Below are 15,258 nucleotides of genomic sequence, written 5' to 3'. Positions count from 1 at the left end.
AGACCACACTGGTTTTTGAAAGAAATTTGAATTTGAATTTTATTACTACAATTTAAAGAATTTTCGAAGTTACATTGATTTAATCAGTGTTAGATTAATACACAGTAAACACAGTAACTTAATAGAACACAGTAAACAAAATACCAAATAATCTCAAAGACTACACTTTGTGTCAAAAATATCGACGTTTGTGTACAAAATTATTTATCAACCAACATCAAAAATACCAGAGGCTTGATCTGAAAGTTATTGTTCTAAAGTTGTCATAAGTTTGCCCTTCATTGCATGTGTAAATACGAATGAATACAAGTATCATATAAATATGTGATTCTTTGTTTACCAATAGCTGTACATATATTATTATGATACATTAAGGTTTCTAAAATACATAATTATTGTTCAATTATTATTCAGCTATGGAGATCATAATTTAGTTAATAAAAAGTTAATAGGAAGAAGTTGATATACATATTAAATTTTATTATAAATAGAATTTTCATATGTTACATGTAAACCATAACAAATTGTTAGAAATGTTACTTAAAATTTTAATACGGGCAAATGTCGCGTAAAATTAAAAGTGCATAATTAAGGGTATAATTGATTGATCGACTTATATTTATTAGAAACATGTTAAAAATATGTTAGAAACACAAATTTAATTTCTTCGGTATGAACGTCGACTATAGATAGAAGAAAATCAATACATTGACACCAAAGAATATTTTATAAAAGATACAACAAGAAAAAAATTGAGCTTGTATTATGACGAAAGCGTTTTCTAGAATTAAGAGAAAATATTCGTTTGTTTTAATTTGAAGTAGCTTACGTTTAGTTTCCTTCCTGTTCGTATGTAAGGATATAGTAAAAGTAGACATTTAAATAACTTGGTTTGTCAAAAGGTACTTTCTGAGAATATTTAATTAGAAGAAGGGAATCAAACAAACTTTATTTAAAACTTGAGCTTAATTCGAGGACGGGTGTTTGAATTAAAAAAATAGCCTAATAAAAAGCGTTGGTATGGAAAGCAGAAGTTTATTTTTATTTGTTCAAATACTTTTACGTTATAATTAATATTTCCAGTTTTCCTTATACCAGCACGCAGTCTTTATTCAGAAAAACCAACGAACATACTGTAAGAAAATAAAGAAGACTAAATTTTCATATTATGGTAAAATTTCAATATCTAAGTTAACTCTTAAATGCATTATTTTTGCAAAACATTCTGGAAATGTCCAAGAATATAATGTGGGGATGTAAATAAAAAAGGTTAAATATATTTATTAAAATAAATTCTGAATATTCTAAATATTCTAAAAATTCCAAGTTTTCCAGTATATAAATTAATGCTTAAAAGCATGATTTATGCAAATATTTTGTAAGTATTTTGAAATGCCATTTAAAAACTAGGAATTTAAAATTATTATAGATAGACCAATTACTTTCAAATTTGATAATAAGGAAGGAAAATAATACAGTTACGTGGATCTAATGAAATGCATTAAGAAGGTAAAGTAAAATATTAATGCGCGTACATTTTTTCCATATCTACAATTTTTATGTATGAACTATAGTATTTCACATGTTCACTTTTAAAGGGTTCGTTATAAACTCGTTAGTGGATCCAGTAAACAGTATAATCTTATATTAATTATATCAAAACGACATGTTCATACATTATTTTAAAAATATACAATTTAAATGTGCAATTTAACCAAACAACTTTGAAGTAAAAAAAAAAAGAAAAAGAAAATGCATAGAAAAGGGGAAAAAAGAAAAGAGAAAGGGAAATCTAACGAGAATTCAGGAAATCATAATACGACTACGACGGTCGTAAAATCAAATTTTCTTTCAATTCTTACTCAACGTGCTCTTAATTTGCAACATACCCATTCGATCATATTTCAGTGCTCAATATGCATGGAAAACACGCATTTCCATAGAGACTAACGGAATGCAATCTGCAACGACGAGGCATATCTGCGAATTTGCAATTTGCCAAACGCACGACGGTAAGTACACTTAGAATTGTGATTCTGTGTGTATTGACTTTTCCCACGCTAAATCCCGCTGTAGGCATATTTAATAATACGTTAATGCGATTCGTTCGATAAAGAATAACGAACTTTGTTCGTTTGATTCTTTACCGCATACCCATTGACAGCGCTTCTTTGAGTTTTTGATTTGTTCGTTAAGTAACAGTCAAATGTGAGTGTATTCATACTTCATAAGTATCTGAACGCTTGTGTGTTTATGGTAACAATGTATGAATTGCACCAACATGATAACGTGAATTATGGTATTAACAATTAGAAATAGTCCTGTTGGTCTAGCTTTATCGCTTGATAGAAAATATTAAGTACTATTACAAATTGACCATACAAATTTCACACATTCTCTCTTGCACCAATAAATATCCAACATTTGCAACATACAAATTTCGACTAATTACATCATATTCGTGAAAGAAGCTTATATCACATTAACGGCGATTTCAAAGAAATACCAAAAATATAAAATCATGTTCGAATATCTTTAAAGGCTATCGCGAATAAACATGATAAGAGCGCCCCTAAATCAAATTAAATCAAATTAAATCAAATTAAATTTCCTAGAAAAACCATCTTGTCAAAGTTTTAGCCTCCTATTATCAGGATAGTCATTGGCCTAAACATAATTTACAGTTAATGCTTGATTTCTGTTCTTATATCCTATAAAGAATTATGCAAAACATCTGATATACTATAGTCAGTACTACATATCTGAGAATTTTCGAGTGGAAAACCTATTTTTAAAAAGCTAAGAAAGTTTTTAAAATGCCAATTTTTTATTGAAATTATCAAGTGATAACACTTATATTTTTACAGTAGTAGCTTCCTATCATGTTTATTAGATTTTTTGAAACGACGTTGCTGTATGTGGACACTGATTGATTTGTAGTAACAGTATGTGAATTGTACCAAAGCATACAGAATTAGTAGCAAATGAGTAATAAAAATCAAGTGACAGAATTAAACGATACATGCGTAATGATGTTGAGAATTGTTTTTGAACATAATGACGTAACGATATATTGTTTTGCTTATTGAATTTATCGATAAAAAGAATAAAATAGTAAAATAATGCTCATAAAACAAATTTTATTTTAATAGAATCTATTTTCAAAATTCCTATTTTCCGTTTATAATCTTGAGCAGCGAATTCTAAAAGCTCTTAAGGAATTTTCAAATGACTTCTTTTGAGCTACCTCACTTTTGCGGCGATACATTTTTATCTCCTTTGCGAAAGTTTCATTCCAAATAAGATTAAACTTGCCTACTTTCGCAATATAGAAACTGTAATTTCCGAAGATTTATTTTATGAAATAAATAAAAATGTTTGACGTTAACAGATTATCTTTATCAAGAAGAGCTCATTCGCGCGAATCTTGTTTATTACTCTCTCTAACTTTTCGATAAGCATTATATCGCACAGATATCACGTGCCTATTCAAAACAAGATGAATTGCTCATTTAATTTGCTTGGTATATCTAGAATTGAGTTGATGAAATGTTTTAGTTTCTTGTTGTTTATATACTGACACAGTTACAAAATATTTTTCCAGAAATTGTAAGTTGATCACTGTATTATCAAGACAGAATAAAGTATCCACGTATTTCGCAAATTAGAACTAGTCATCCTAAAATTCTAAAGAAATTATTACAAAAATACCCAGTCTCTATATGATAACAGACTATTTATTGTTAATCTGAAGCTGCTCAAATTATAATTTAATTTAAATATTCTATTTAACAACAACTTAAAGGAATACAAGATTTGTTAAAACTGATAAAAGAAACAAAAATATTTGTAATATAAAGCATTTCTTACAAATTGTCGCTAATAATCCTGATTGATATGACATTAATTGTTAATAATAATAGACAAAAGTACGTATTAATCTTTCGTCAATAAACTTTAATATACAAAATTTATAATATGAAAATACATGATTAATACAGTTTTTCTAGTTTCTTTATTTTGATGTCATTTTATGATTAAGAAGGAATATTTAAATACAAAATAGCTGAAAATGAGAAAAACCTACTCGGTGTATGTCAAAGATATAATTGTTAAAACAAATAATATTTTAACATCTTCGATATGGTATAATTTTCAATATTTTAATATCACGACGAATAAGATTCTTAAAATTATAAATAGGTTGGGAAAATACATGTTTTCCTCCGAAATCTAATAAAATTACAATTTTGATAACATAAAATTAATCGAAAACGTGCTGGACTCTAAAACTGCTGCCCCGAGGAAAGATAAAAAATGTGAAACACCCACATCTGTTGTGTTTTTCTCCTGTAGTCTTCCTACGTAGTTTGCATCTAATTTTGGCAAATAAAATATTCTGTAACTAAAAGCAAACTCTAAATCAAAAGGAAGATCCACGAACGGTCCTATTTAATATTACATGGCAAAGTATGATCGTCGAATGAAAGCTGCGATCGTTACAAAGGAAGCATCAAGTTCCAAATTCCTATACAGGTATTCAACTACGTTACACGAGGAGCACCGATTTCCTGGTCCGAAAGTAATGCAATAACGTTGAAAATGTAAAACATTTTTCTCAATTTCTTCCCTCCCATGATGTTCTCTGTGCACGTGTACGATACGTTTCACCGTAAAAATAATGCCGGTAGAACGGTAAACTACAGACACAGGCGATTTTTCTCTCGAAAATAAGCTTCGCGGCGCGCTTCAGTGATCTGCGTGCGTGTTTTTCCGCATGCTGACCCACGACTATGGAAGATGCTCTTTACGATCGATGTCACGGTGACGCGAGCGGAAAAACGCCAGTCTGTACGGGATATCGGGAAATTTCGGTAATCGTCGCCGATAACCTGATTCGAGCGGTTTCCGTTGGCGAAAGCTTCCGCTTGTCGCTAATTTAATCCCAGCATCGAAATTAGATTTTTTGTGGATTCGATTCACGACTGGCCGGCTGCGTTCCAAAAGAATAAAAAATATTCTAGCTAGGTTGCCTTTTTGGACTTAATTCTTTCTAGTGTCAAGGTTTAGCGTTTAACGAAAGAATCTCCGACTTTATAAAGTTGCAGTTCTATCGAGTTCCTCTCTCTCTCTCTCTCTCTCTCTTACTTTTTACTTTCTTTGATCGTAAGCATGGTAAATTTGGCGAAAATGAAATTATAGGATTGAAGAATTATCAGCACTCCCTTGCCCAATCGAATTAATATTCTCGGAATTTTATAAGTTACAGGTTACAAGATTTCAGTGCTAATATTATTAAATGTTATATTGTATTATATATTAATTAAATATGTATACGCAATCAGTTAGAAAAGTCTACATACAATTTTTTTGATTTTGATTATGAAATAAAATAAAAATATAAAGTACAATGTTACAAGTATTACATATACCTATTTTATGTAAATGATATTATACAAATAATAGGCATAACATTATATCGATATCTTGTAAGCCCTACGTAAGCATCAATAATGTTCTGGTATCTTATCGGAGCTGAAAAGATTAGATGTTTGCAATTTCTGACGTAGTTCCATGCCAAAATTTTCGTGAGTTAAGTGCTTTAAGTTTTGTAATTCTTTTTACAAATACATTAATAATAATTGTATTGATATTTAAATATAAATAATTTTGTGGCTTTTTAGTTTCTCTGACAAGTCAGCTACACGAAATTCGCAATATTGTCTGTTTATTACAACTCCTCTAGAATGAATAATTGAAAACATTTTAATCAAACACTGGAAAAATTTTTGAAATAAACCAATCATTTCTAACGATTATAAAATTCAACCTACGGTATCAACTGAGTTGGTAATAAGCTATTATAGGTGGATTTTGTAATTGTAAAAAGCTCTACTTAGAATATTGAAAAATATTTTATTATTGATATGAAGCGAAAATATTTTCTAAATTAGTTAGTCTTATATTGTTTTTATAAAAAATTAAAGGATGGATCAATGGGCATATACAAAATGTATAGGTCTATATAAAAGTGAACTGGATTATTATACGTGTTCGTTTATTAAAGCGACGAGTGATAAGATCGTAATAGTCAACGTATATTAAAATCACTTTAAATACAAGTACGGAGATAATGATTGCCGGTCGTTATCGTCGCTCGCTCAATGCTACTGTTCAACTCTTGCTCGCTATTCGACTGTATGACTCGCTATAAAGATTCGCTATAATGATTCACCATGCTGATTGTCCTAGAGATCACGTTCGTCTGTTTGTATCGACCGGTGGGTATTATAAAAAGATCGAATGTAACTCCGGTTGAGGATTACAAATAACGTCGATATTTTGTCCGGAGTTCGTTTATTTTTGAACCTGACAAACCAAAATAACGTTGACATCTCAAGGATTCGAGTCTTCCGTTGACTCATGCGCTGCTACGAAAGTGATCTTAAAATCTTCGATACTCCCCTTATCGTTTTGCTATAAACATTTGTAAAGTGCAGTAATAATATTAGTGATTTAATTTGAAGTTTGTAAAATTGCAAAAACATTTCGCAACAAAATTCTACAAGCCAGATTTTATAGCCTGTAATTTCACTAATATCCCTTTCACCACGGGCGGCATCTCCGCCTCCGCGCCAAGACAGTACACGGTGCGCGAGAAAAATCTCAGCAGCCACGTTTACGCCTCACTGCAAACCGAGCTACTCTGACGGTGTTTTTCGAAGAAAAAACTTTCCTCAAAACAGAGTATTTATAACTTCTTAACACACTCATTTTTAATTAAAATTTGGAAAACAAATAACATTACAGAATATAATAATATGATATAATATAATATACCAGGTATGTAAATATGAAACCGGAATTTTTGTATAGAAAATACACGTTTATTGTATGAAAATGATTAAATGGTAACAGAAAATCAATGCAAATCGTAGTTTCCAGGCACAAAATTCGACATGTTCAACGCTACTACAAACTATGCTGTTGTATGAAACTTATATTGTTCTGAGTGGAAAATGTTTGTGAGGTGTCAACAGAGACTTTTGGCATCAATGACGCAGTTTAGTGATAACTACATTATCAGCTAGAGCCACCTATAGGCAAATTCCGGTTTCATACTTACAGACTTGATAGTTCTGTCTTATTTCGAAATTCAATACTAAACAAAGCCTTTTGTCGTCATGTTGAACACTTAAAGAATATTAAGGATATTAACAACACTCGTCAAGTTTCAAATCTATCAGCTCATTTCTTTCTTTAATTATTTCGTACGAAACACTTTTTTAACTATCACCAAAGCGTTCTTTCACAATTGTATTATCATATGTATTGTTAGCAAAATTCTATAAGGCAAAGATTACAAATTACTAATATTAACAAATATCTTTACGTAACATTAACAATGATAATTTTACAAGTAAATTTCATAAATTGCAAATTATCTGATTTTTTATTTGTCGAAAAGTTATAAAATTGTAAAAAAGAAATTTATAACTTGGAACTTATAATTTGTCAATTTACTAATTATTAGTTGGGAAATTATTATTCTGAATGTCCAAATCAGGAAATCAATTAAAGTAAACTCATCGTATTTTCCCCACGTATTTCTCCTCATATTCAAATAGGTACTAAACTCCTACCACTAAAATACATTAAAATGTATAAATTATAAATTTGCCTTTGTTATAGAATAAATAAAAAGTGATACCTGTATATGCCTATGAAAATTGAAGGGTTAACCTGTTAATCAGGATAATTGTATTGTAGTATCGGAAAAAAGGATAGGATTAGGATAATTTAGATTTGTAAAATTCTCCTAATACTATTTATTAAGATAAATGGAAATAACAGAGATTAATTGGACAGAGAACGATAAATGTTCAACTTGAACTAAAACACAAAAGTCTTATTCCGCTCAAATCACTCTCGCAACTCTATAACTCTCGTCTTCGGCATCTGCACTCGCACGCTCTCGCTTCTCAACTCATACTGTACGCCTTTTGCATTCGTTCTCGCCGGCGTCTCAACTAACACTGCCTTTAGCATCTCTTTTGTCTTTTCCCGCCCTATCGCGCACGTGTCCCGAAAACGCCCGTGGCCAGGGTCACGCAGGCCTTTTCCACGAAACTGTTCACTTGAAAGGACCGACGACACATTGATGTACCCGACGATGCCGCGGCTCTCGCGACATTGTTTACGATTCGGCCGATATCTTAGGCCTTTTGTCCACGATACTACAGTATGATACTAATGGCTTTTAATAATAGTATTGCGTGTGGTATTTTTCGAAATATGGTGTCACACATAGGCCAACATCGCAAATCTGGCACTGGCATCGCGATTCGCTCCACAGTTCCCATCAATCGATTATAATCGACAACACATTTCGATTTTTTAATAATTTTTTGTGTGCGATGATGACGTTTCGTCTCGACCAATTCTTCATTGTGGAAAGAGGACAACATATACACTGCCCTCTTGTTACACCATCTTATTGTTAATGTGGTGTCGAAAAAAAAACCTTGGTTAGCAACCGATCGAAACAGTGTCGTCTGTCCTTCGGCTGTTAGTTTACATAGGAGAAAAACCTATTGACTAAAGTCACCAAGTCCTTGCGGCACGAAAACAGAACCGGATTAGGAAAAGGACAAAATAACGTTGATCGAGAAGTGAGAACGTTTTATCGAGAGGTCAGAGTTAGTCGAGAAGCCGAAGAGTAGAGTTGTAGAGTTGATAGAGTCGGTGAGAGTTGCGGAGTTGCCTGAGTTGCTAGCGTTGTTGAGAGATTGAGTTGTTAGAGTTATAGAGTTGCGAGAGTGATTTGAGTAGAATAAGATTTTTGCGTTTAGTTCAAGTTGAACATTTATCGTTCTCTGTCCAATTAATATCTGTTATTTCTATTTATCTTAAATAAATAGTATTAGGAGAATTTTACAAATCTAAATTATCCTAATCCTATCCTTTCTGATACTACATTAATAAAAGGCTTGAGGATGTACAATACTTGTCGTATGTATAATACAATAGGCGGTATCTTACGCACAGCGACTATAGTCGTCCGTAATACGTCAGTGACATTTTACGTGACTGTAGTCACCCGTAGTAGCGAAAGGGATATTATTAATCGGTAATTATGCAAGGGCACTCACATCACTCTACGAAGTTATACGTATTTTTACGTATATCAAGATAAAATTAACAATGCTATATAAATTATATCCATAAAATAATATTTTTATAATAATTGAGAGATGGGAAGGAATTTACTGAAATGTAAATGATTAAACAATTCTTAGAACATTTTAGTTTGAATAACATGTAGCGACTCATGGCCGTAGAAAAAGTTTCAAGTTGAATCGGAAAATTGAAAAGTGGGAGAGACCCATATTATTGTAGCTTTAATTACTAACGTTGTTTTGGGTTACAAGGTCTAGATTGTTATTGCTAGTTTTTGTAATCCTCAGCTAGAGCTACACAAGAAGGTTAACTTTTTGTGGTAATGTGCTCCCTATTATATTCTTTTGGTATTGTAGCATTGAGTGAGCGATGATCAAACTCGGCATACATTATCTCTGTACATATACATACTTGTTTCAATATATCTTGTTATTACAAATTCGTTTCTTTATCAAACAACTCTACACGTTATCCACCTCAAATAAATTCAAAATTTGTATGTATCAAATCATTATTGTGTGTTTTAATTTAAATTCTCAACATAAGTTGTAATATATGTAACTGGATATGGAATAATTCATAAATACTAAATAAGGATTTCTTTTGAAAATAATTAAAGTAAAAATGATGACGACAGAAGACTAAAGAAGACTGATTTTCTCTTACTTTCTTTTCTTATTATTTTTTATCTTTTCTCAGCTTTCTTTCGAGTTTTTCTCAAATTTCAATTCACATAAAAATTGTTTATCTATGTAATTTGTACGAAATATGCATAATGACCCTTTTGACTTTAAATTTGAAAACAAGTAATAAGAGCAATTTCTTCGATAATAAAGCTATTATTATTTCCTGTTAAAATTCTATCTAAATTATTCCTAACATTGTATCGTTAGTCGTTACTTAAAATTCAAACGTTCAAATACAAAATTCCAAGGTTAAAATGCAAACATTAAAATGCAACTGCTGTAATCTGTATTTAAATATTTCTATTAAAATTAATGTGTATCCAAAATAAAACTTAGAATACTGAATGCAATATCATTAAAACATATTTAATTGTATTACAAGTAGAAGTATCACAAACCATAATTTTAGAATCATTTTCTAATAAAAATCATTTTTATCTTTGCTACTGCCTTATTCTATCGTATCATAAATATAATAAACGAATGAGAAATTAATTGTGTAAATTATTTTACTGAAATAGATATTAGCTTTTCACTTTTATACAAATTTATTCAAACATTGTTTAAACACTTAACAGTATCGTGTGAAAGACGTGGTACGTCGATGTTATTGATTTATCGTTTATTTCAAGATAATAAATCATCCTTGTTCAATGATCAATTGCTAGTAACTATCTATCAAACATCTCGCAAAATAAAATTAGTTGTACCTTACACGTGCATTAATATATCAAAAGATACGTGCGATTTGCACAATTTCGAGCGCTTAACCAAACCGTGAAATGGCTCGACGTGTGAGCGATCATGTTGTTGCTTATGGCACTCACTATTGGAACTTCGTAAGCCAAGGGTTAATAGATTCTTTCTATTGAATTTCATATTTTTCGATTATGAAAAGAATTTATATTAATTGTAAATTTTTCACCATAACAAAGAATGTTGTAAATAATGAAACAAATCGAATAAGAAATCTTTCTATCTCTTTCTCGATACTTGGTCCTCGAAATCTGATAATTGAGTTGAATTACGGTATACACATGTTGAATTATCCTCACGTAACGTAAAACCCCATGACGTGATGACGGTACGCCACATCCACCCCGACGCCGCACACAACTGAAACAGAAAAATATTACGGATCAACAGGAATGGTTGAGAATTCCACTATCTCAGTAATGAATTTTGTCTTAATTGGATATTCGATGATACATTTATCGAACGAATGTTTTTTTACATTTTTTTCGCAGGCCGTAGCAGGCAAAATGGGATACGTTTTATGGAAATGCAAAACACTGCGGGGACAAGATAATAAAACAACCCCATGTGAGCGGAACGTGTTACGGCAGAAACGATTTATCGCGTATTATCCGTGTAAGATTAATTACAGATTAAAAAAGCGAGACTATTCGCGAATTCGTCAAAACTTTATGGAACAGTTTATATTTATGATAATATTTTAATCGCTTTGTCCTCTTTCTTTAAAAGATGGAAGCTGGTTATTATAAATTTTTTTTTATCAAAGTCCACATTGTTAAATAGTATAAATGTATCTTGTTAAAAGATACATACATATCTAGAAAATTTGATTATGAATTCTCACAATCATTTACATAGTCATTATGGTTTCGCATTTTACAGTATTGTATAATATTTAGAAGCATAGATTTTTTAAACAGCTATAATTATAGAATTTAGTTAATTTTTACATTAAAAGGTAACTTTATACAAAGTTCCCTTAGATTAAAGATTTTGTCACTCGTACTACTTTTCCCCTGAGCTCATTAATTACTTTCCTTGGTTTATCAATTACATTCTGATCAAAACATTTATATAAATTTTATAACATGCAATGTACCTATATATATGCACGATATATGTAGGAATGATAGAGCGGATGACTATTACGGAAGTTTGTACTGTTACTTTATTAAAACATGACTCATCTTCTAAATAAAAATCTAAGGTAGAACAAATTTTAAGGAGGATTCGGTAAAGCGTTTTCATTATTTTTTAAATAGCGTATCATTTGTTTGTCCTTCGGTTTTCAATTGTTATATGGTAACATTTATTTTAAATATTCTCTATATTACGCAATGTGTGTAGTTAAAATATTATGACAATGAGGATTTTTCTCGGTAAAAGCTGAAAAACTAAAGGGGAACAACTTGAATAATCTAAGAGAAATCGTGCCGCTAATGTTCGCGGTAGAAACATTAAAAAATTGTTAAATATTTGTTATAAAATTGTGAATATTATATATTAATATATTGTAATTGAGAAGAATTTTCGTGATATTTAAAAGTATGTATATCTTAATTTCTTTCAAAATTTTCTGCGTCAGTTTAATTCCAAATTTCTTAATTATTTAGAGAAATTGCTTATGCTGTTCGAAGAATTGAAGATGCATTATGTACACCTCTATAGCACGCGTTCTAAGTATAGAAAAGTAGCCAATTCAAGAGAGAATTAGAGAAATAATATTGAGTATTGTCATATGTATAGTGCATGTACTTGAGTAAAAAATTCAGAGACAAAATTAATTAGTAAGGTAAAATTGTATTAGAAGACAGACAAAAAGCGATCTTTATATTTAAATTCAATTATACGTTTCATACTCGTTTAAGTTAATGTTACAAAATTCATCAATTCTCTTAAGTCTTGTCTTGTCTTAATTAATCCTAAAATTTAAGAGAAAATTTGTGCGAGGTATGAAAAGGATAATTAAATTTATATACGTAGTTGTTATTTTATCTGCATTTAATTACGGTTTTTGGAAACAACATTCTACGATAGAGCAAACTCATCGTCTAACTCATAAAATCAGCCAAGATTTAGAAAAGAAAAAATATTGCTCTGCGGTATTCCTGGACATTTAGCAGGCGTTCGATAAAGCGTGGCATCAAGGATTTTTGTTCAAACTAAAAAAAATCCTACCACACACCTACTACTCCATCTTAAAATCATATCTAACCAATAGGCCGTTCATGATTAAATTTTTAGACACTATAACCGCAACATTCCCAATAGAAGCTGGCATACGCCAAGGCAGTGTCCTCGGACCTCTGCTGTTCACCATCTACACTGCCGATTTATCAACCTTAACAGAGATAACCACAGCGACATTTGCTGATGATACAGCTTCATTAGCATCCCAGTCAGACCCGATAATTGCGTGATCCTCAACTCTCCAGCGAGGTCTCGACTCTATGGAAAAGTGATTTCACAAATGGCAGTTCAAAATAAATGAAAATAAGTCCAGTCATATTCACGCTGCGAAAACAATCCTGTCCACAGGTGACGATAAATAATATTCCAATTCCAAACAAAGATACGGTCAGATATCTGGGCATGATTCTGAACAGAAGAATCGTAGATAAATCTAAAGAACTGAAAACAAAACTAAAAAAATTCTACTGACTCATTGGCAGACGCTCCAACTTAAACATGCAGAGTAAAATAACGTTGTATACAGCCATATTAAAATCTGTTTGGACCTATGGGATCCAACTGTGGGGAACAACGAATGATTCCAATCAAAAACTCTAAGATTCTTAATAGATGCACCTTGGTTTGTTACCAACGAAACAACACTTAAGATACCCACAGTTAAAGAAGAAATATCCAAGTTCAGAAACAGATATAATATAAGAGTTAACAACCACTGAAACCAATTAGTTACCCAATTACTTGACACGACGGATCAGACCCGCAGTCTAAAAAGACAATAATACCCTTTAGATTGAAGCATTAGATTCAACTAGAATCAAACATATTATACTATAAACTCTTATAATCTAAGTTACAGTACCACGCCAAAATAATTTACTTATAATACTCAATGAGAATTGATTGTAAATAGTCTACCAAATAAAAAAAAAAAAAAAAAAAGAACAAAAGCTACGTAACTTTTGCTCCAGAATGTTTCAGGTACTTTCGGTAGTTCTAAAAATATCATCAAAGCAATAAAATTTTCAAGCATAATTTAAACCTTTAAACTTACGTTTCGTCCGCTAAATGAGTTACAATTTCTCAGAATTATGTTTTCTACGCTGAATACATTCTAAATCTTGTAAAATTTTTACTAAATGATTTATACAGCGAGTCCTAGTATTTATCCTTGAATAAAACTTTGCCGATTGTCATAAAAAACAAAAGATTAAGTATAAGTTGAAAATGTTTGACATAATAAGTTTCTTGTAATACTTCATTTTATACAATTTATTATTTATATGTCCTTTGGAACATTGTTAAATATAAAGGTTGAACTATGAAACGTGATCAGCTTAGATTTCATTCTTGGTGGGTCAACCGAAAAATTTTTTGTCTGCTATAACGAGATTCAAAAATTTATTAAAAGTTTTTGTGCTTCAGATGAAAAAAATATTTGTTATGCTAATTACAGAATTCATCTCAATATCCGTCAAGAGATAGGTGTACAAAATTATTATATGACAGAATAAAAATAGTAATTAAAATTATCATATCATCTTAAAGCATTCTTTGCACCATGTTATATTTTATTTTTATTTTGTTACATAAATGATCCTAGAATATTTTATCCATTTGCATATCTAAAATTTATTTGTTATTTCGCACATAATTTCAAAATGTTTCTCGAGCAAATCAGCATTCATCGTCTGATATCAAGATATAAATAGAAATATTTCACAATATTTCTTAGGATAATAAATAACTTGCTGAAAATCATGATCAAATCGTATTTATTATTTCTAATTATAATATTGTTCTACAACATTTCATTTTATGAAAATAATAAAAATATTTCAATTATCTTTTATTATCTACTATCTACTTAATAATTTATTTCTCTTTTTCTAAATATTTTCCAATGTATTTTATACAACAATTTACAATTGCGTTCCTTCATTTTTCAATTCCTTATACGATATATCTTCATAAACAATGATTTTCTTAATTAAAAAACGAAACGAAAAAAAAAAGGAAGAAATAGAATTTGCTTCAGTAAGCATTCTTTGAGGTAAAAAATCAAGCACGGTAAGCAATCTCGATGTTATATTAGCATGTCTAACTCTTACATTACCTTTCGTAACAGCCTCTTAAATATTCATTAAGAAAACAAAATAGGACAAGAATACGAATCGTTCGTAACGATTTATTAAACATTTACAACAGGAAGCTAACCTCGTCTAAGATCTCTATGTGGATATACTTGAACCTTCGCCGTTCCAGTGCAATTACGTAACTACAAATTTGCAAATTTTGAAATAAAAGTTTTTAATCTCAAACATATCTAATTTTCATACTTTTATAAATTTCATAATTTTCTGAACATCCTTGGCCACCAGATATTATTGATGTTATATGTAGATATTGATGATATATATAGATGTTATTTAAATATTCGATGATG

General features: G+C 30.4%; 1 protein-coding gene and 2 long non-coding RNA genes across 13 annotated transcripts in view; 2 read left to right on the top strand and 1 right to left on the bottom strand.

Moving 5' to 3' along the window:
* The window catches only part of LOC126918090 (uncharacterized), a 702,612-nt gene that overhangs the window by 23,734 nt on the left and 663,620 nt on the right, over positions 1-15,258 (top strand). The gene's annotated exons all lie outside the window — the stretch shown is intronic.
* The window catches only part of LOC126918032 (uncharacterized), a 319,978-nt gene that overhangs the window by 28,647 nt on the left and 276,073 nt on the right, over positions 1-15,258 (bottom strand). The window contains exon 2 of one of the 2 annotated variants that reach the window (XM_050725595.1): positions 10,922-10,982. In XM_050725595.1, coding sequence (XP_050581552.1) covers positions 10,922-10,982 — 61 coding nt within the window. Of the gene's footprint in view, positions 1-10,894; positions 10,983-15,258 lie in introns of both variants that reach the window. The other variant, XM_050725605.1, reaches the window with a different exon arrangement.
* The window catches only part of LOC126918107 (uncharacterized), a 32,584-nt gene continuing 25,933 nt past the window's right edge, over positions 8,608-15,258 (top strand). For all 4 annotated transcript variants that reach the window (XR_007711226.1, XR_007711223.1, XR_007711222.1 and 1 more), the window contains exon 1: positions 8,608-8,741. This is a non-coding gene — a long non-coding RNA (uncharacterized LOC126918107). The remainder of the gene's footprint in view (positions 8,742-15,258) is intronic.

Source organism: Bombus affinis, chromosome 1 (assembly GCF_024516045.1).
Source record: "Bombus affinis isolate iyBomAffi1 chromosome 1, iyBomAffi1.2, whole genome shotgun sequence".
NCBI classification, from domain to species: Eukaryota; Metazoa; Arthropoda; class Insecta; order Hymenoptera; family Apidae; genus Bombus; species Bombus affinis.
Note: the sequence above shows the minus strand (reverse complement) of the source record. Positions and strands in the feature narration are given on the sequence as shown.